The sequence below is a fragment of the Nesoenas mayeri genome (genome assembly GCF_963082525.1).
Source record: "Nesoenas mayeri genome assembly, chromosome: 2".
In the NCBI taxonomy this organism is placed as follows: domain Eukaryota; kingdom Metazoa; phylum Chordata; class Aves; order Columbiformes; family Columbidae; genus Nesoenas; species Nesoenas mayeri.
In genome coordinates this window covers 108,904,559-108,927,442 of record NC_137543.1, presented here as the reverse complement: position 1 = coordinate 108,927,442, position 22,884 = coordinate 108,904,559, and the positions used below count along the sequence as shown (strand labels likewise).

Below are 22,884 nucleotides of genomic sequence, written 5' to 3'. Positions count from 1 at the left end.
GATGTCTGAGGAGAGTCAGTCACTATTTCTTTTTTTGTGATCAATAGATCTGTAAGTAATAGCTTTATTTTGCAGGCAATTTGAAAATTTAAATACAAAATAAATAAAGGTCTAAAATCAAGCTCCTGTATTACATTTAGGCACATTAATATCTAAGTTGTTTGATTTGTAAAGCTATAAACCAGGAAATATTTCATAGAAAAGGCAGTGAGATTTGCTTACAGCTCAGTACTTTTGAAAATTGGATCACATCGTGGTCCCTAAATAAGGACCCAGGAACCTAACTTCACCAGATAACATGGTCATAGCCATATGGCATCAAGATCTAAAAAGTAAAGAATTATGAGACTAACATACCTATCCTCAATCCTTTAAATAGAATTGGTTTTGTGTTATTACCATGATCTTATTGCTAAGTCATCCCTGTACATACCATAAGGTATGGTGACAATTTACAGCAAATCCACGTAGAGGTTGAAACACTGTATTCTTAACCCAGATTATTTTGCATAACCCAAGTTATCCTGCTAAAGCACATGGCACAGTTTATGAAGTTAAAGGGATGGATCCTCAGTTACTGAAAGCCAGCTCTGCTACCTCCTAACTTGTGCTATCTGAACCCTTTGTAGACAGATGTGTGAGGAAGTGTTTAAAGGCCTGATCCAGAGTAAATCACTGTTCTCGTATCCAGACCATGAACTGACATGTTTTCAAGGGTTCTTTTGAGAATCCAATTTCTTCCCTCTCTTCAAACATTGTCCTTCAGCTGTTGCTTTCCCTTTTCTGTGAAAGGATGGGCACAACTCTTACTGGTACACACTACTGGCAACTTGAAGTCTTGATTTTACGTTTTGGCTACAACCTGAAATTTCCATGTACTTCCCTGAATTTTGAGATGTTGAATGATTTGAAATACTTTTTTTTTTTCTTTGTTTATTGGATGTTTTCCAGTATATTCTGTGGGCAGGAGTGCCACCAACACAGATTTCTTCAGTTTTCTCTCTTTCTCATTCTGTTCCCTACTCTCAGAAACATACATGCCTATGATTTTAGATGGGCATTGAAAGTAAGTAAAGTGATTTAATGAGCCAGGTTTGAAATCCTAGATGACCTTCCCCTGAGTGGAGAACTCTGGCCATTAGGCAGAAACCAGATTCATTGTTGCTGATTTTTAGCTCCTATCAGCATTTCTTAGCAGTCTAACATCAGCAGGAAGGAAAGGGACAATATCTTCATACCCAGTAGCCTTGTGCTTAGGATGTTTTAGACTGCAGGAACTAGGGATTCATCATCCTTCTACATCCCAAGGCGGAGGATTGCATATTTTTACTCCTGGCCTTTACTACACAATATGGAATTCAAGCCACTCTTCAAGAGGCAAGAGTGGGTACAGAGGTACTTGCTTTGAGGCCCTGATCTGAATGCCTGTCTAGACAGATCCCTTTACTTGTCAGCTGGCTCTAGGTCTCTTCTTCCTGTACATTTGTGTACAGATGTGAATATTCACTCTTTATAGTGAGTATATCTTAATGCAGGCTTTTTACTTACCCTCTGGAGGACATGGACATCATCTATCTCCAGTAGCCTTTCAGGATATATCTGCCATTATTCCTTGACTTCCCAAGAAGCATCATCTTTTCCACCCAGAAAAGCTGCTACGCAGAATTTAAGGAAATTGTGTTTATCTGGGAAGTTGGGTGACCTGGTAGAAACAGATGTGGAGCAATTCCCTATTTCTGCCGGGATCTGTGCAGCAGGGGAGACCACAGAGTGGAGTTGCGGACCCTGGAAATACATTATTTGCTCTGTGCATTGCTGTAGATCTGGTGATTGCAGGAAGTCTGAAAGACTCACTATGCATGTGCTTTACATTAGCCTTGTGCTTGTACAATAAAGGTGTCCTAGAAACAATGATGTTATCCTGTCCTGCCACTGAGCACACAAATACTTGTTTCTCTCCTGGAAATGCCAGACAGAAAGGCAGTGTCCTTGAGATAAGAAATGCAGCTGTATTTCTAATTCAGGACAAATTTTGTCCCCTTTTCCCCATCCCCCTCCCCTGGGTTTAAATTTTCTTGAGTGTATTTCATATGTAGAGAAGCTTCCTGACGATCTCTGATGTATGTAACCAAAACTGAGAGGTACTTAGTACAATCTAAGTGGAATCCGGTAACAATCAATTGAACTCTGGTAAAACCACTGTTCAGAATTGTTTCTCTTCACTTGGACGACTGGTAACTGCAAAGATTATTAAATTTTTCCACAGCGCAATGATTTTTTTTTTTTTTTTTTTTTTTTTTTTTGGTACTATCTCCCTTTTTCCAGTTCTTCATAAGACATATACAGCACACTGGTTACCTTGTTCAACATTTTTAATATGTAAAGAACCCTACAAATCCCTAAAACTGGTATTGTAAAGCTGAAGTCACTTTAAAGATTGCTTATAGTTAAAATTAATGATTATATTGTAGTAGGGCTTGTGCATATCCCAGGAATGGTATCCTGCTCTAACAACATGCAGTGTTGAGTTAGGTACAGTTTCTGGCCAAAAGAAATCACAGCCCAAGTAGACCAAGTAAGGGCACAATAGCAATATATAAGCAGTGTTCACAAATGTTATGATGACATACAGTGTGTTTACTCCTTAATTCTTCAGAAGCGATTTGAACAGGCAGGAATTAGTAAATTGGAAAGGCAGAACAACTAACGGGCTGGGGAAGGGGAGGCTCAAGATAGCAGAGAAGAAAATGGAGGAAGGAGATTGACTGTGAGAAGCTACAGGGTTGAAGCTCTTGCAGGCACACAAAACAGGGGAGGTGGAATAGAGTCACGGCAACCTACATCCAGACTTTCTGGGGAAAATAGTCGAAAATAGCAAAATAATCCATAGGTGGTGTTAGCCTGTGATGGAAGTGGGCTGCTGAACCAGCTGTGTCTGCATTGGTATGTCCTAGCATCTGGCTGGACCCTTCTCTCCCCAAACCCGAATGCATTTGAGATCCTCTACAGAAACAAAAGGTTCACTCCTACACAGTTATGGATCTGGGTACTCATTATCCTTATTTCTTTTTCACATCCCAGTGCTGTGAAGGAATTTGAGTTTTTATGACATAACAAAATACTCCTATGTATTTCAAAGTAGCTTGCTGTCCAGTGCATGATATGTTGGAAGAGATACATGCTCGGTAGTTTTAGAAAATGAGATGTTTGTTCATTCCTTCTGAAGAATGGCAATTATAGATTTAGTAACAAAATTCCAGAATTATTATGTAGTTACTTAGATGTATTTACAGTACTTTGTTCTTTTAAACATGCAGGTCGTATTTTTGATCACTCTGTTCACTTTGCCAAGATTTTTGCAATGCAAATAGCGAAACTGTCAGGCAAGAATATTTTTACAGTTTCTTTTTCTTTCTCCTCTGAAGGTCAAACGATCTTTCCTATATATAGCTACTATAGTGGTTGAAGGTTAATTCTGAGGACTTTTGAAACTATACCTTTGAAATGTGCAATGTTTTTAGAGGGATTCCTTATGCTGGTTCCCCTCTCAGGGTTATGGTGATTCTTTTCCCTTGGTATGGTAGTCTTTATTAAGGAGAAAAGGTAAGTATAGGCAGTAATTTCCACTTTAGAGATTCTGAGAAAGCAAAAGGTGAGAAATGTAAGGGCAGAGTAAATATCCCCAAATGACCTGGCTACCTCCCATCTATCTTTGCTCTTCTTTCTTTTTGCAACTTAGTACAACCTACACCACAGTTTGGTATCTGCTAGTCCAATACTGTTACAATCGACTTCATAAAGGTCCACTCCTTTTTGGAGAGCTCCGACAATACAGAAAAAGGAGAGCAACCTGCAGCCTTAGCCAAGAGTCTTCCTGGAGAGACAAGGCCTAGAAATCTCTCTGGGCTTAAGATTTAAAGTCTTTCTTCAATCCCAGTTGGGCAGAGCTCTTCAAAAAGGAATTAACTCTGTGTTGTCTTTTTTTTTTTTTCCTTCATCCCAAGCCTCTTCATCCCTATCTGACCATTATCTGTGTCCTGCACAGGTTTGTTCTGTCTTTGCATTTGTGATTGAAATATTTACTTTGGTAATAAGTCTTGGAGCCAAGCTTGTAGAAAGAAATATTTCATATTAAAGGAAGAGATCAGTGATTGCCAGGCTTCCTAGCTGAAAAGTGTTGGCAACCCTCATTTTAGATATTTGTCCTTTGCATATTTGATAAGCTGAAGAGCATTACAGCTATGAAAGAATTAATCTTCCAGCCTGAAAAGTATTGGTCACTGTTGTCAACAGCAGGGGAAAGTAACCTTGATCTTAATGCCATTTAGGTTTCTTGGAGGCTATGAATGTATTCCTGCCTCTTTCTTTCACTCACTGATGGGTGCCTCATTTAGCTATGACAGACTGCCATAGAGATTTGTATAGGCTCCTGAACTTCTCACGTATTCACCTTCTTTCTGCCGCTTAAATAGCATACCTGTGGCTGATGGTATGTCATCCTTTTGCAGTTCCTAGTTCTATCAATCTGTTAAATTTCCTAAATAATAGTCTTTACAAGACTGACAGTTTCCATTATTTGAGGTTATCACTGGTACATAAACAGTCCTTGTAAGTTATTTTGCTTGTAAATCTAAAAAAAAAAAGTTTTTAAAAAATAAAAAAAGTTTAATTGCTTTTCTTTAATATAGACTACTGAATATCTTGGGCAAATGATTTCCTTACTTGCAGTTCTTAGGACTGAAAATAGTTCCATAAATAGTCTATTTTCTGTTTCATTTTCATGCACATGTGTTGGGAAGAGAAATAAGAGTGCCAGAAATATTGTGTGAGCAGTAATTCTTGTCAGATGAGAAGTGGGAATGGACTGAGGAAAACCTCTGAGAGAGTCTGGTTTTGGTGAAACTTCTTGTTCGGTTAGAAGAGAATAAAAATGGTTCTGATAAGGATGAGATTTGCCTGCCCTTGAATTTTTTTAACACTCACATATTTCTGTATCACAGATTTTGGTTTTCTTTTATTTCATCCAAGCCTGTTCCTTCTTTGAATTTTGATTTTACTCTTTTCATGCTGTAACAGTTCTTTTTCTCTGGTTTTCACAGACTGTTTTTGAGAGGAACTGTCAATCTGATGACTGTGCTGCTGATTTAAAACTTCAGGGTAAATTATTGCTGTCTAGGTGAGTATGTGAACTCCTTTTTTTTTCTTTTTCTTTCTTACACATGAGTATGCCATTCGTTTTATGTTAGATGACATTAAAATATCAAAATACGCACATGGACATTCTATATCCGGACTAGGAGAAAGATGACAGTGATACCATCTTTAGTGCAGATAGGTCTCAAGAATCTGAATTCCTGTGGCAGTGAGCTCTGTGCATATACAGGGCATGACACCTTCACCTTTCCAATCACAATAGAAAAAAACTGGGCCAAAAATATAGCTTAGCAGAGAGGGGCAGGGAGAGTAAAGATGCATGCCTAAATGAAGTACCAATATGGACCATGTGATTTTTCAAAGATAGTAAAATACTGTTTATGACATGATAGGACTAGAACTGCCTGCAGAAAGGCAGTTTTGTCCAGAAAAAATGTCACATGGAATATTAATTTGCCATGTTCTGAGTGTTTTTATTATCTTCTTCAAGTTATCTTTTTCTGTTTCTGAACTTGTATAGTTTTGCTAACTTTTCCTGAAATACTGCCCTCCTTTGTCTGATTCTTTTTGTTAGTAAGTTGGGATGGGATGTCTGATTACACTTTCTTCTGGGATAATAAACCTCATCAAATAGACCAGAAGTAAAGTTTATGTTCTGTCCCTTGCGAGTGGTGATCCTAGGAAAATGCCTATTGTTTTGCCAGGATGTAGTTATTCAATTTTGGAATAAATCAGGCTAAAGGTGAACTTCACACATCACTTCTGTTTCCTTTTTTTGAGCGTTTTTAGCACATTTTTAGAGATGGAAGTGCTGATGCAAGTTATTTAATTGTGTACCAGAGGTTTGCTGTTTGATGGAGATGCTTTCTGTGAAATGCTTTGCTTTCAGGTCAGCAAAGAGAGGGGAAGATACTCCCCTGCTTGAGAAGAGGGGTTGGAAAAAAAAAATGAGATAGTAATAGTCAGGAGATATGCACACATTTTATGTAAGTCTACAGCATGCTGTAACTGTACTTGGAGATGAAACTGAACCAGAGTCAAATCTGAGAAGTTATGGACTTCTCCAGACACGACTGAAGTCCACAGGAATGTTTCAGAGAATTGGCTGGGAACAGGGTTAGATCTCAGGTTGCTGAGTCTGAGCTTTGACTGCAATTAGTCTGGATTTTTTTGACCTTTTGCTTGATCTTCATGGTGAGCAAAATCTCGTAAGAACTGAAGACATGTTTGTGCAGACTAGGGAAGCCAGTGAGGGATTTTGTCTTTCAGTTGACGAATAATCAATAAAGAGCAAGAGACAAGTCCTAAAATCTTGTCAGTCACTGTATAGTAATCACAGCAGTAAGAGCTGTATTCACAAATGGAGTATTAGACGGTTTATTTTTCGTCTGTTATTTATGTTATCTTGGTAATTTAAAACCCACAACTGTTAAGAAAGCTTAGGATATTCAAATAGAGTTTCTGCGTTTGTATAGCAAAATGTTGAACAAATGCTCTCAAATTGTCTTTATCTAGTGATATGCTGAAGTTCTTTTTGAGATAAACAGGATATTGTCAAATCCATCACAACTGCACAGAATGAGTTTTCTTTAGCTAAAGGGCTGTGTAAGCTTCAGTTATTAAGAAACATAACACAATGGCTATCTCTAAAGAAAACTATTATTATTATTATTATTATTGCACATAAGACTACAAAAACATGCTATGGACTCTGATTTTAGAGAAGTGCCTGTCTTCAAGAATATGGTAATTTTTCCAGCACCATATGTTTCATGCTAAAGAATTGTATCAGCAGTTTTTCCACGTTATTCTATTTATGCTAAGCCTGTGTACAAAACTTTTTTTTTTTTTTGAAAGAACAAAAAAGATGAATGACTCAGTACTATTTGCACTAAACAACTGACTTCATTGTTAGGAAGGTTACGGCAATGCTTTGTCTAAATAATCACGTCTGACTAAATTTGGTGGACTTATTGTTGGAAAGAATGCAATTAATGACACACAGATACAGTGGATTGAAATAAACAGGATGTTTATGGGAAGGCAGTGGTAAAAAGCTGCAGCAGATCTGAGAGACAGCACTTAAAGATGTCACTGGACAGGTGGATAGACTGATCTGGTTAAGATCATCTCCCTGGGCTTGCCAAAGACTTCTATTAAGATTTCTCACCAAAGGTTCACAAAGAAACTAAGCTACCCAGTTCTGAGAGGAGTGGTGCCTGAGTATTACTACCCAATTAAAAGATAGTCAACAGAGACGAGTAAATAGTTTGTTTTCCTAGAGGAGAAAACTCCACAAGTGCTTGTGCTGGAGCTAATGGTAATCAACATATTCATAGACAATCAGGGAAATAATCTGCTAAAAAGAAGTAGCAAGGTGATACAGTTTGTTAATCATACTCAACTATTCAGAGCACTGAAAAAGAACAAACAAGGAGGTATGTTTTCATGAAATGTGTGATTGACCTGTGGATTTTACTGCTGGGGATGTTATAAATGCTGAGAGTTTACATGGTGGGGAAATGGCAAATATGTATGCTGGAAGCTGCAGAAATATATCAGCAAAGTAACACTCTGTGCTTGCCTTGTTCTTCCATTGGCCTCTTGCTTTTAGACATCATTGGATACAAGGCCATCTGCTAGATGGACAACTTGGTCTGGCTGTTCTTGCTACAAATACATGGAAAGTGTGTATGTTAAAGCCAAAAGCTATGCATATTGTGCTGTGTATATTGTAAGATATAGTTTTGTCCGTCACTATATATAATGTGCTTTCTAATATGTGCTGCTAGAGCATATGTGTGCATAGGAAGTTATCTCAGATTACATTATCATCGAGAGAATTGTTTGTTGAGGTCACTCTTATGAGCTTAGGAACTGCCCAAGCTATTCTGATTTAGAGTTCACCTGGCATGCATTTGAATCACTAGAATTACCCAGTTAAGAGATTGCATCCAGCTTTGAAGATGCCAAATACACATACCCAATGACTAATAGGAAAACCAGCCCATGCTGGCAAGAGCAAACCAGGTCTGCTCTGATTTTGCTTTTCTTGGGATCCTCCTTCTCTTCTGAAAACCTATTCATGTGCCCTTACATTGGGAACACTGCACTTACATAAATAACAAATAGCCTGGGATGTTAACACCTGGTCTAGGAAATGACATAATATATGGCCGTTTATCCAAAATGCCTGAACCAAGCAAATCCTCATGTGTAAGTTAGAAACTTCATTGCCATTCTGACCAGATATTATTGGGTTTGTCGTGTTATTTCCTGTTGTCAAGGTGCTGCTGCATGTGGAAACAGTGCTGCTTGGCAAGCTGAAACCCTCCACTGTGCAGCTGGAGATGAGGGAAGGGTTGGACTGCTTCAAAGTGGGTGATGGCAAAAAAGTTTGAAGCCTTCTGACTCTGGAAGCTCTTTGGGTGGGTGGGATGTGGTGGTGATTCTTGTATTTTTTTTTTTTTTTTAATACTTCTGTTACAGTGAAATGTGCCCTTGGAGACTTGGGCTGAAGACCAGGGTAGCATGCTTTGCTGGAGTGATGCAGAGTTAGAATGCATTTATTCTGGAGAGAAAAAGGCTTGTTTTCAGATAACAGATTAATCTCTAAGTCTTGTGCACCTTCATTAGCATCAGTTTGTATGTAAACCCATCCTCATTTTATGTAGGGACAGCAGAATGAAAGACCTAAACTCTTCCTGCTTGTGGCAGATGGCATCACAGGCAAGAGTCGTGGACTGTGGCTTGGCAGGTTCAGACCAGAGATCTGGAAAAACCTTCTTGCATAGGCAGTTTGTGCTGCAGGGGGATTAAGTTTGCAGAAACGGTGTGCTCTGTTATCATGGGTTTCAGGACTTGGCTAGATAAGGCCCCAGCTGACCTCTTCCATTGTTGGCAATAGTCCTGTCTCAAGAAGGATGAGGATGAATTGTGTGACCTCTGTACATCCCTTCTAACCAACTGTTCTGGAGTTTTCTGACTCATCTTTAGGTAAATCTTTTCTGTAACCCGAGCAATATTGCCTCAACAAATATTAGCTCTTCGCCAACATGGAAACACCTGCCTAGGATGGTTATGGGCGTCTTCCATTTCTGTGGCTGGAAATCTGCCTGTGGGATACCTCGCCTCTGCCAGCGAGAACATGCATCATGAGAGGGGACAGTAATATCCAAGGTTGGACCTAGCTAAGCAAATAGTGCTAATTAAACTTTCTAGGGCAGATGTTGTGAGGTAGTTTGCAGAAACAACTGCAATGGTGTGTGCTAGCATTGCTACAGACGGTCCATTAGTGGCTGGCCTGGAGTTATTTGTAGGGATGTTGTTAGCTTAAAAACTACAGATGGCAATTTAAGAGTAGGGAAAAGGAAGCCATGGAGTGAGTGTGCTGGTGGCTTGGTGAAGACAGCGCTGGGAAAGGCTGGAGGAGCAGAAGAGAGGTGTTTTGTCTTTCCAGTTATGACTGTTTTCAAATCAATTTTTCTCGAAGAATAAACATGTGAGCACAGAGCAGCACAGAGCAGACAACCTACTCATTGCCTCCCCTTTAAAGAGTCTCCAGCAGTAAATCTTGCAGCTGTCACAGGAGATATCAAAATCTGGCCTTGTCCATGCAGTAATACGCCATGTTGGGGGAAGGGAGAGAGATTTCTAAAGGAAGAGGCTTAAAAACATCTTAATGTAATGAAGATATTTATGCATTGCGTATGGGTAACTTTAGTGGCACAACCTAAAAACACAAGAGAAATAGGAAGACTATTTTGCAATCAATATACTTTATTTTATAGCCACAGCTTTAGAACAGCAATAGGAAACCAGTTTTCCTTTCCAGCAACCCAGTACTGAGAAGCAAAATGCAATCAAAGAGTGCTCTGTTAGCTATTATTTTCAAATATTGTTTAATATTAAATATATATTTATTACATATCATGCTTGACTAGACTGTCTCACTCTGTTTTCTCAGCACAGCAAACGTCTTTTCCATCACATGTCTGCAGCAAATAGCACATTTTTTATTGAGCCTCTTCGTAGCTACTTGTTTAGAAGCTGAACTGCATCTGTTTCCTCAAGATGTGTTGGGGGAAATTCTGAAGTGCTTGTTCTGTAGAAGAGTAGACCTCCCTAGCCTTTAAAATCTGCTAATCCACTCCTCTGGTACTTTGTATGGGAGAAAAGCAATCTGGTCTTTTAAGAAGAACCTGAAAGTGCTGAGGGAGCATCTTGTATGACATAGCAAGGCAGATTCAGGACCTGATCTGATGCCTGTCCCTCTGATTGGCATTCTGCAAAAGCAATGGTAGAACTCAGGCCCTGTTTAGCCTGTAGTGAGAGCCAAGTGAAAACCATGGAGAAGACATTTAAGTCACAGCGAGGGTGTTTGAAACAACAGACTTTCTTCCAGCTACAATAAACAAACCTGCTAAAAACACCAGAGCAGAATGGGTGGTAGCTTCCCTGCAAGATGCAGCTAGGGAGGAAATCCTGTATGGCTGTGTAAATATACTGACAGCCCATGTATTGCAATGAATAGAGCAGCTTCACCGAAAACAAACAGTTCAAGAAGAAAGATGATGTTGCGGTATGTCATGTAGCTGCTATGTTCCAGCGTGAGCCGTACGCATGGTATGTGAATCAGGTTGTAACCACAAGACTATGAGCCCCCTTGGACAGAAAATGTTGTAATAAATACTGCTGTAATAAATATTCTAGCAACAGAAAATGCTGTAATAAATATTGCTTTTCCTCAGAAGGTTCCAGGAGGAAGTCTGTCTTCCATATATTTTTGTGACATGACGTTACCCTTCATCTGTCACTAGAAACAGAATTACTCACCCCTTGGAGTGCTTCTGCCTGTATGTTTGGCTGTTTGGAATAAGCATCTTGCTTTTCTGTGTTGGTTTAGAGCATCGTTAATGGCCACAACTGATTAGACTCAAATTTATGTTCTTCCCCTACAGACTGGCTGGGGTTCCCATATATACTGCTGCAAATGGTTTATTTTGGAAATGTGAAATTGGAAGCAAAAGTCATAGAAAGCCAATGCGGTGACAGGTGGATTTTTGCAGAGAATTTTAAGGTTTTTCCAAATAGTGAGTTTTTTTTCAGTTAGAGTCAATGCTCTCAACAGTTCTTTTGTGAAATGGTTTGTTTGAGAAATGCCTTTTTCCAGTTGAAAGGTCAAGTTTGTGACTTGGACCATTTCTGCTGTTGTCAGTCCCTCTGGAATTAACCAGAGAATGGGCAGAACCCTGGTCTGTCAAAAATTTAATTGAGTTTAAAATGTTTCCATTTTAATGAAATGATAATTTATGAAGAATAAGTATTTTCTGGATACCTTCTGATCATCCCCACAGAAGGTCTTGTGTTTTGGTTTGGTTTTTTTTTTTCCAAATAAATTCCTTCCGTGACTTACTAAGAGATTAACATGTTTTCTGCCAATAATCCCTTTGTTTCTGTGATCTCTTTTGTCTTATGCATGGCTCTCTTGATATGCAGGTAAATGCAAATCTAAATCTCTAATTTGATAGGCCAGTGAATGATTTGATGTGATATTTAAGAAGTAATCTCAAAGTACCTAACCCAGACCTCACTGAAAGGGCAATGGAGAGTGTGCATTACCACCCCATGGTCTCCCAGCCCTTAAGCTTGCACCTCTGAAGTTTATAAGCATATTGTTTGTATTAATGAAGAAAGAATAATTTCACATAGGTGACTAGCTATGCAACTGCAAAGCTGATTATTTCGTAAGTGCTGTGTATCAATGCAACAAAGAATACGCTCATAGACATATTAAAATCAGTGGAGGAACTCCCTCTGGTTCATTGGGCACGTCATCAGACATTAGGCACCTGGATTTGAAAAATGAACCTCAGCAGTTTCATATTGACTTGTCAAATTATTACAGAACCTGAGCTGAAGGAATCCAGAAATAGTAGATAAAAACGTGTTATGACAGCTTTGTCCAATTTGCTTTTTACCAGCATAAGATGTAACAGCACGGAACATAGGTTAATGCAGTAACAGTGCAGAAAGGCAGTGTCTTCTGAAGGAAGGAGCAATAACATAAACTTTTGATCAGAAAGTTCAAAATTTTTTTAGTGTATCTCATTAATATAGTTATGTTTTATATTAAAAAAAAAAATAGAAGTTTTCACTGATCATAGACTTTTGCAGACTCATGGAGAAAAGCTACAAGCCTGTGGTTTAATGTGGGAAGCAAAGCTGTTTCATGAATTTGACCAGGCTCACGCCTCAGCACTTATCTTCCTTTGATCACACAACAGGGATTTGTTTCCAAAGAGGCCTCACGTTTCACGGCATGCCTGTTGCGGTTTTATGCCCTTGAAGTGCATCTTAACAAAACAGTTCTGATGAGGAAAAACAATATCCTTTCATTTGGAGCTTAATTACATGCTCTGATAATATCTATTTTCCCCTTCCTCTTCATTCATTGCAGATGAAGAATTTGTTTTCACTTATTTTATCTTTCATTGAACAAACACTTCTTTCCAAAATATTTTCAACATGCTGTTTACCCTAGACAGGCTACCCTAAATAGCTGAGCTGCTCAGATGGAGCTCATTTTCTGCTTTACAGCAAACAACCAAAGGAAAAAGAGCAAATGCTATGGTTTAGCATATCTAGTGGTAGGAAAGTGGTCTTGAGCTTTCAGTTGAGACCTTGTGTGTATAAAGGTCTGTGTACCAACGTGGATAGTCCCTATTCCCGGGACACAAATATGGAGCCCTGACTGATTCCACTGCAGTCTTGTGCTGCCTGCAGGTTACTTGGTCATACCCTAGCACTGTCCTAACTCACAGTCTGCTAAAATACCAAAAAGAGTTGTTTCCAGGGAGGAAAGAATGACAAAACAGTGGAAAAATTGATACAAGTAGATTGCTTTCTGTTTTCTCAAAAAGTCATGCTAAGTTTCACACTATGATTTAAGTGATTTCATAAATTATAGCATAATGTTATTTCAAAGTAGTTTGCTGCACTGTAAAGGGTGCAGTGAAAAAAAAAGTGCCTATATCATTTAATATATATTAGTACATTTGTAATTCAATTTAGCCTTTTCAGTGAATCCAGGAAGCAGAATTCGAATTTCTAATTTATATTTACTTTTATTTGTCTTTTTTTTTCCTACAGACAGTTGCTAGTGTATTGAAATACTGCATTTGTGAGGCACATGGAAAACTTTGTGGTAGCTCATCCAGGATCAGATTTGCAGTTTCCTGAAAGGGCTTCCCAGCAATTAATCAGGAGGTAGTACAAGTTGCAATGGGAGCATCATCTCAGAAAAGAATGAATGTTTTCCCTTGTTGAGGGTGAATGCGGGTAAAAGAATGGTTTCTTGGTTCCATCTGGTTAGTTGCACTCAGAGCTTCATAAATCTCTCCCAAAATAAATAAGTCCAGTTTGATAGCAGGGGGCGGTCCTGTTCCTTTTGAACATATGGTGAGTGAGCCCATACAGATGGTAATAGAGCCATCAAGTGATGAGTGGTAACAAACCTCAGTAATCCACATCTCATACAGGAATACAGATTCCCAGTCTCTATCTTCTAATAACAGGCCACTGATGATCAGTCAGGGATACTGTATAAGCTAGTCTTGTCACTTCTTAAATACTGGGTTTGTTTTGTAAGAATCACTTGACTGTATCTATTGGAGTCGGATTTTGCTGGTGTGTGTTTGTTTTGTTGGGGGTTTTTGTTTGTTAGTTTTGGGATTTTGTGTGTGTGTGTTTGTTTGTTTTAAACTAGACCCTAAAGACATGTTCTTTCATATAATTTGAATTCTTTGCTGAACTAATGTATAACCTGGCCCTCCTTGTGAACATCCCAACATCAGTATTTTATGGACCTAATATCGAGCCACTCTATTGTTTATTTCTTTAGCAACCAAAGTGTAAAGCTAACAAAACAAAAGCTTAACCTCAGGTAGTACTGTCATATATTAGTGGCCTCCAGAGGTGGAAGTTCTCAATACTGCACAGACCACAATGAAAAGCAGATGCACCATTGTATTGTATTTGCAGAATACATCTTGGCTGATGCATACATGTGTGTGTGTGTGTATGTATGTGTACACGCATATGCATGTATTCTTTCTTGATGAAGCTACATGAACTTTTCCTTTAGTATGTCCTGCAGTTAAAAAGTCTGGTAAGGCTGAGGTTCTTCACAGGTCACTGGATAAATCATCTTGCTGTTTCTCCATGAGCTATAGAGGAAGTGTGCTGATATGTGTACATGTTGCTTATCATGTTTGACATTTAGACATAACTTACTCCTGATGTGTAACACCTGCTACTACAAAACAAATTTCCTAAAGTAACAAACCTGTACTGTTTCTAATGTTTCATCTCTGATCAAATGCTTTTTATTGACTGCTGAAAATGACTGCTGGATAGGGTACTGGTCTTTTTCTCCCACATTAATCCTCAGCTGAGTATGCTTTTTAAAGTACATATTGCACCTCCATGTCCCAGGAATGGAACAAGCAATTGAAGCTGTCTAATAAGAAGAGATTTCTATGGTAAATACATGGTTTGTGTAATGACTTTGTTTCTCTAATTCCTACAAATAGTGTGTTAAAAAGTGCTACTGATTCTTCCTCAGATTTCAGGGGAAACATATGAGGTTTTCTGTGGGTTGGGTTTTTGTTGTTGTTGGTTGGTTTTGTTTTGTTTTGTTTTTTTCTTTTGCATTGGGCTAGTGCATGCAACTTTCACGTGTGTGCCTGGTACCATTTATCTTTTGCATTTCTTTCTGCCACTAGTAACTAGTTTTTCTTTGTGTTCCAACCATAGCATGCTGTCTTAAACACATGTGCAGGGATAACTTGTCCCAGGGGCACAATGCTATTGATTTCAAGGATGTGCTTGTGGTTATAAAAGATGTTGTTTTGTATGTGTGTCTGCAAGGATGAAAGATTAGATTAGAACTTCAGTAGATGTTGTGCCTCATCTTGCTTTCATGTGACAGTTTCATAAACCAGAGTAAGTCTATTCAAACCAAAAGCTGCTCCCTGGAGTAAACACTGTGTGAAAACAGAGGCAGCTCTTTCCCCATTGATTCTTCAGTTCTGTTTGTAAAGGGTCATCAACATCTGGGTACAATTGAAATTACTGATAGTAATAAAAGGCTCCAGATTTCTGTAAGCTGATAAGATAAAGGGGTGTTTTTATGTGGATGTTGTGCCCTGCCTTGTCCTTTTTACTTAAATGTTTGAAGACATAGGTGGCTGGGGGTTAATTCTGTTGTGTAGTTATGGGGAAGGAACTACATTTGGAGCAGTGAGGACAATTTCCAGAGAAGCTCTGAATGTATGGTAACTAGCTGTAACTAGAAATCACACTGTTATTTCAATACCATAATAAAGAGCAAAAAGGATTTCCTAGAGTGGTTTTTGTCAGATGCATTAATTTTTAAAATGAAAGTTTAGGAAAGATTGAAGAGTAATGGTCTTTGCTGTACTCCTGAATTGCGATATATACAGGAACTGAAGTGCTAGAGATGGCAGCTCTGCTCCAGAAGGGTACCAGCACGAGCAGTTTCACATCCTTGGCCCTGGATTCACTGCAGCAAGCATGTGTGTCTCATGGGATATTGGGTTCCTTGCCATGGGGAAACATTGGCACACACTTAACTCAGTCTTCATAGGGAGCAATATTGGTATGATGTTACTCCCAAACTGTGCTCTACCACCACAGAACCTAGGTTGACCACTCCTCAAATCATCTGTTATGTTCTTCCCATCACCTCATGTTACTTACCTGCTAGTTAGAGCACAATGGAAAGTTTCCACTTGAGAAACAGAAATATAAAAGATCATTAATGAAATGATCTGATGGGCTCAGAGCTAGATTACCATAGCTGGCATAGTGCATCTTAGGCTGTGGTCATCACCTGCATGGGATCTCTTAGTGCCTTTGCTAGTGTAGGCTTCAGTGTGAGAGGGGAAGGCAGCAGGTCAGCTAATGCAGAATAAGCCATTATATCTTGAGTGCTTGGTTAAGTCCGTAGACTGTGAACTTTGCAGAGATGAATGACCTTGAATGCACATGCAATGGCAAGACAGCGTAACCAAGTGGTGTGCAATCCAATAGCTTTGCCTCCTGTAGGGTTGTTTAAAATTTTTAGTTCATTTGGATTTGTTTATGGGGCTGCTACCTCTCAGTTTTGCGCTGAGACATAAATGATCCCAGATCATCAGATGAATGTTTCAGCTTTTTATCAGCCCTTTTGCAAAACCTCTTCCAAAGTTCAGCTGACCCTGGAGCTGATGATAAAAGCCCAAGAAGAGAGATGTTTTAAGGGTTGATGTAAAGAGGTGGTGGTGACAAATTTAATTTTCAAATAACTGTGAAGACCAACTGCAATGCTGCTTGGTCAAGGAACAAATCTGTTTGGATCTGTCACAGGACCAATGTTGCTGACTCACATCTTTTACTGATTTAAAAGAAAAAGGTGGGACTCCTATTTAAGGTCATCTGATGGACATGAGGGACAGATTAGACCTTACTCTGAAGCATTTATATCCAAGTGCAGTGTAACTGACCCCAGTTATAGCTTCCACTATCCATTGAGCAATAGCAGTGATTTATCCATGTAGGTGCTGATTTGCTGTAAGGAATGAAAACCTCTTAATAGAGAAGGGAAAATCAGTGACCTGGACTAACAGGGTAAGTGCGACCCCATCACGTTCCTTGCCCTATGTATGATCTGTGCAGGCTGAGGGGAAGCACTATATGCTCTTTCAATATTTTAAAAAATATTCTCTAGTGCAGGAAATAAGAAATATGTCCCTGAGTACCTTTTGGAATGCAGATTATGTCTCCCCTGACCCATGTTAAAAATACCAGCATCATGGGGGGATGGGGAAATGAAAATTGCAGGTCTCTTCAATTTGCCTTTCCCAGCTGGTCTTTCTTTCCTTGCTGACCATAGTGCAATGATGTGGCACCAGCATTAACAAAGAATGTTAAAGCATGCTGAAAAGATACTTGTCGTATTGTAGAACTTTAAAATTCAGTTTCCTTTTCTTAATCACTTAAGAGAAAAATGTTAAATATTTGTTTATATTTGATGTGCAGGACCAGGGCCAGTAAATTCAAAACTATGACAGAGTTTCTAAAAGTCAACTGTGTAGCATAGATCTGGAGCCTGATTTTCAGAATTGCTTGTTACCTGGAAGTCTGGGTCATGTGAATGAAAGCTGCAGGTGTTTAGTTCTTATGAATGTCAAATTTCTTTCCATGCACACATTGGTAGCTTGACATCCTTCATGTGCCTGTACATATGTGTGTGGAAATGTGATTGCCTATATATAATGTGTATATATGTCTACAGTCTGCCCGGAACTTTTACTCAGTTCACTGTTTGTGTGTAGTACTCGATGTAATGAGATGGTGTTCTGTCCATTTAGGTGAACATATCTTGGTACTTTTCCCTGTTATTTTTTTTCCCTTTTTTTGTGTCTGCTTTTATTTTTAGCCTCTATTCCTTGATGTGAGCAAGGTTACAAGGGCTGTGGTGAGAATGTTGGCAGCTTTATCATTCTCATCCAACAAAACATAAACTGCTTGATTTCATTTTTTAAACTGTTTGACATACCTTGTCCAGATGAAGAGGTGGCTTTAGTCTGTTTTCATGTTCCTGGCAGGTGACAACACTTCTTTAGTTGAGATATTTTGACGTGGCAGCGGGGTTGCTTGCTGTGGAGCAGGCGCTGCAGGAGGATGGCACTGAGTAGGCAGCAGAGCTGGCCCAGCACCACCACGGGCTGTCTGTGCCCCATGACGTGACCCTCTTGATCAGTAAACACAGGGCCTGGGATCTCCCCTGTGAGCCAGGAGATTCCTAATCCTCACTGCAAGTGAACCTGATTCATTCCAGATGCACACAGATTTAATGACTCAGAAAGCTGCTCTCTTAAAATGGGATTTACAGCACAATCTCGCATAACCTTTCAGAGGAAGACCTGAACTCCCCTGTCAGCCAAAAATCAATGAGGTTTTTCAGAGTTTATTATTAGTGTGAGAATTTTGTGTAGGAGCAACTACAGTGTGCTCTTAGAAAGCTGGTTTTGTTTCTCTGCTGAGGAGAATGTTATAAACGTCAGTTTGGTATGATGCCCTTTTGGCAGAGGAGTGATAGCATTAGAAAGGAATAACACAACCTAACGTTTATTTTGACATTTTTTTGTGAGGTTAGTTTTTAGGTTTATAGTTTTCATTCTGAGAGCTTTTTATTATTCAATAGGAAGGAGAGTATTCTTGGTTGTCTTTATGTTAACTCTCAAAGTGCTGCTACTGTCAATTCAGAGAGGGTTGTGTAGCGTGCATTACATTTAGTATCAACCCTGCATAAGATAAATATCTTGTAACGTTCCTTTCATTACTGAAGCGATACTTCCAGATTTTGTTAATGGATTTGATAGATGCTGATTAAATTTTGAAGTGATTGCAAGAAGTGTGATTATAAAGTTTGTGAGAAGTAATTCACAGTAGTAAACGGTTGTTTAATGTCTTTGCTTCTAAATCTGTACTTTTGATTATTAGAAAATCCCAGCAGGTCATTTAGTATCTTCATCATTTGTCTGCTTTTCAACAGTAAATGTTGAAGTTGGAGCCGAAAGTTTAAATGCTCTCAAGTACTCTTGAATAGTTGTGCCATTAATTTGATATGTAAGGAGCAACAATTCAAATTATTTGGGCCTTTCAAACTAGTTTTGCAGTTGATCCTGGGCTGTGTATGTTTTTGCAAGTGTTTATTTGCACTGATAGTTGACTATGAGAATTAACCATAACGTTTAGAAAGAAAAGTATCCAATTATTGGTAGAATTGGTTGGTGTCTGCAGTTGATTCTAATTGTGAAAAAGCAAGCATGTTTCCTTGAGACTTATATCTGCCTCACAAGAAGGTGTCATTGAACTGTAAGCCATAATTTTGGGCTTAATAAATGAAGTTCATCATAAATTAAGTAACTGCGGGACACAAATATGCTATAAATATCATCTTTGTTACAAGGAAAAGTTAAACTCGCTTTAAAGCCTAAGCCTAGACCATCTTGCCCTGAACTTCTCCCTCACCAGAAACCCATGTCTAGAAATTCCATGGCAAACGCAAGCAGATGGAGCCCAGTGAGCTCTACCTCTGGAGGTCTGGTATGGCTGTGGATGGCAGAAGATGCTGAAGGGTTTGTAAGCTTGCAAGGCTGGAAGAGGAGACCTGGCTGCGGTAGAGGGACAGACTGCCTTTAAACGTGGGTTTCATCCTGCACCCCTGCATTTTCAGAGAGCTGCTGCATCCGCAGCACAGCCATTCCCTTCATGGAAAGTGGGTGAATGAAAGACAGCTTTGTCCACTACAAAATTCTCCGTGGTGTTGCGTGCTGCTGCATGCAGGTGTGTCATGCAACAGTGTCTGGCAGGCTGGATATTGTGAGGGTATGTTTCCTCAGAGATTCCTTCTGGTTGTCAGACTGACTGTGCCTCAGAGGAAATAATTTGGAGCATTTCTCTGCTGTGTGGCTGGATGTCTCTGCCCTTTTCTGACCAGCTACTCAGTGTTTTCCCTGTGACACTGTCTCTGTTTCTCTGGAATGTATGAATGGTCTTAGATTCCAGTCATAATAACTGTAGCCAGTTTGATATTTTTTGGTTATTTTTGCTTATTTTTACATTCACACCTAGTATATTTCAGACCACCTTTACTGTACTTTTAGTTCCCAGACCCGCAGATCTGTGCATTGATATTATATTTTCCTTTAGCCTTCATTCTTCTTTGTTAGCATATCTTCTGGACAGACTAGTATGATTAATTGTATACCAAATAATGAATGTGTGTATATGAATATTTATATTTCACTCTGTATGTGCATGTCTCTGTTTGTGTTTGTAATCTGTGATGCCTTACTACAATAGTGTATTAAGTCATGATGTAGATTTTTTTTTAATTCAGCCATTCCCTTGGTATTCCATTTACAGAAGATGACTCTATTGTGTTAGGTCTGGTATAAACATCCAAGGAAATGTCTGTCACATTCAGTGATTATAATTTTCATACATTTTTCCATTTATACCTGTTCCTGAATTACCGACTACTGAGCTTTTAAGCAGTTGAGTTGTGACACTTCCATAGCAGGAATAAAGAACGACCGGAGTGTAAAGGTTGCCTAGAGTTAAACCAATGTAATTGTTTCTGCCTACAGTGTTGACGACCGAACTGCCTACCTGGCCCTGGGAGCGGTGAGGAACATCTCACTTAACATTTCCATCTCTAATGTCGGGGATGATGCCTATGACACCAATGTTTTCTTCAATTTTTCTGGAGAGCTCTTCTTCATCAAAATGTGGCAAAAGGTAAGAAAAGCCAATCTCACTGTGAGCAAGTCTTTAAACCAATTCAGTTGCAAGATGTAGGGACAGAGCAGGGCCTGGTCCACACCGCTGAGACATTCAGAAGTTATTTCTGGTTATGCTGGGCTTGAATTTTTTTCAGGCTCTTTACTGAGTTTTTTCCTTTTGTGGGTTATATCAGTGTAAGTTACACACCTTGTGTTTCTGTAGAAGACACAGCACTGTTGTTTGGGGTCCACTAGTGAAAAAGAGAGTTTGGTTGGGGTATTAAGGTAACAAGACTTAGAGGGAGACTGGTACCCTGCGGGTTTCTAAACCAAATGATGCTGAAATAGAACGGGTACCTTTAGTTTGAGTGGTTGCACACTGCACTCAGCAATCCTAGTTATCTCCTGACCTGGGCTCCTAGGTTTTTCTCCTTGTTGAAACTGAGATACAAGGCTGTTCTTTGCTTATGTCCTGGTGCAAGTTTGGGTTGTGGCCAGGGCATATCGCTAGACCCAAGAGCTCAAAAGTGCTTTTGATTTCACCCACATGGAGTCAGGTGAATATTTTGAGCTTTAGTCTACTTACATAAATACACAGATGTTTTCATTAGCATGAGTTCATTTGGAGATAAAGTTGTTGAAATACAAACACTGAATCGAGCTTTTTACAAACTGATATCCAAGAAACATGGCTGAGTGTGGGTAATGTGAAAATAATAGTGTAAAATGGGAGGTGTACAATAATAACAACGTTCTGTGTGTTCCTGCTTTTCACAGTTGTTTGTCTCTCTGCTAGAGCTTTGCTTTGTAAGCTGTAAGAGCAATATTTTTAAAAGTAGTGATTAACTCAGTCCATTGAACCAATTACATTTTGCCATTATTTGTCATGTTTTATGATAGATTGTGGTTATTATAAAGCTCTTAAATTAACTCATTACATAATAAACCAAAATTTCTTATACATGGTCATATTGTTGGTGTTCAGTTTTGACTATTATTTTTAATAGAGTTGCAAGCCTCAGGAAGTTGTATTTGTATTATAAGCATAATTTTCAGACATTATGTGCTTCAAGTGTGCAGTTTATCAGGAGGGGAAAAAGCAGGGGATAAAATAGAAATTCCTTACACCAATACACAACTTCTCCTCAGTGGAAGTTTATGTGAAGACTTTCAGGGCCTGGCCCAGCTCCCGCTCAAGTCAGTGGGAGGGTTTCCATTCCTTTGCACTGGAAAAGAAACAAAGCTTGATGTATATTCTTTTAAAAGGTTGTTGTGGCTTTCTTTTTTCTTCTATGCTTACATGTTGAATATTTCGCTCACACAGATTAACTGGAACACCGATTGCCTTTGTTGTCCTTCTTGGCCAACACTGTGAGGGAACAAGCTGAAGATGATGTGCTGTTTCCCTTGGTAGTTTTACCTTGAGCCTGGGTCTATAACAGACTTGAAACATCTGTGCTGAATGCTGCCTAGAAAGAGCAGTTTTTGGAAGCAGATGACATTGTTGTAGGGTTATCTCACTGCTCAGTGTGTCTTCTGCTAACAGAAAATAGCATTTCTGTAAAAAAAAATAAAGTACACCACACATAAAGGAAGCATGTAGGCTTCCTTCTTCCTCAGGTCTTGCAAGTAAGATCAGGGTATAGTCTGCTGTTATTCTCATTCTTCTTGTGATTGATTTGAGAAAGTTTGGGTTTTCTTTCTGATAATTGTTTTAGTTACAGTTTTGAAAAATTGAGTCGCAGGGTTGCGTTGGGCTATTTTACTTCCTCTGAGTCAGCTTTTGCTTCAGGAGAAACTAATGTACTGTTGGCCTCACTGTTTGTCCAGCTGGGAAACTGAATTATGACCACATAGCCTCAGTTACTATGTTCTGTTTTCCCTAAGCTCTTTTAACTTTTTTTTTTTTTTTTAAATAAAATACCATGGATTCCATGTTTCACAACCTACTCCCATCCCTTGACACCTATGCATAATACGTACTGTGCATATACTTTAAATAGATTTTGTTTCTGGTTGAGCATTGCCTAGGCAAAAATCCAGAATGTAAAGCCAGAGTAAAAATGATGACTCTTAAGATTTCCTTTAGTGGAGCAATTTCTGAATCAAAAGAGCTTCTTGTTGTGGGAAACTTTCAGCAGCAACTGCCTTTTAGTGAATAACTCTAAAGTGGAAGAGAATATCTATTCCATGCAGTTGCTGGATCCTTTTTCTGCAAGGTGACTCTGAGAATGGTGACCATGTGGTGGGCTTTCATAATTTGTGTCTGGAGCCCTTTCAAGATGCTGTGAATCTCCTGTTTTTTTTTCCTGTGTCCCCAGTGGGGACATTCCTAGCAGATACAAAGCAGTTTTCTTTCTTTCTATGGATTGAT

The 22,884-nt window shown here is 39.0% G+C and overlaps 1 protein-coding gene across 1 annotated transcript in view; it reads left to right on the top strand.

Annotated features, from left to right (window-relative positions):
• Nucleotides 1-22,884, top strand: part of ITGA9 (integrin subunit alpha 9) — a gene marked incomplete at both ends in the record, with an annotated part of 220,912 nt that overhangs the window by 125,298 nt on the left and 72,730 nt on the right. Inside the window, 2 exons of the mRNA XM_080364271.1 lie at nt 5,100-5,176; nt 20,376-20,526. Coding sequence (XP_080220397.1) covers nt 5,100-5,176; nt 20,376-20,526 — 228 coding nt within the window. The remainder of the gene's footprint in view (nt 1-5,099; nt 5,177-20,375; nt 20,527-22,884) is intronic.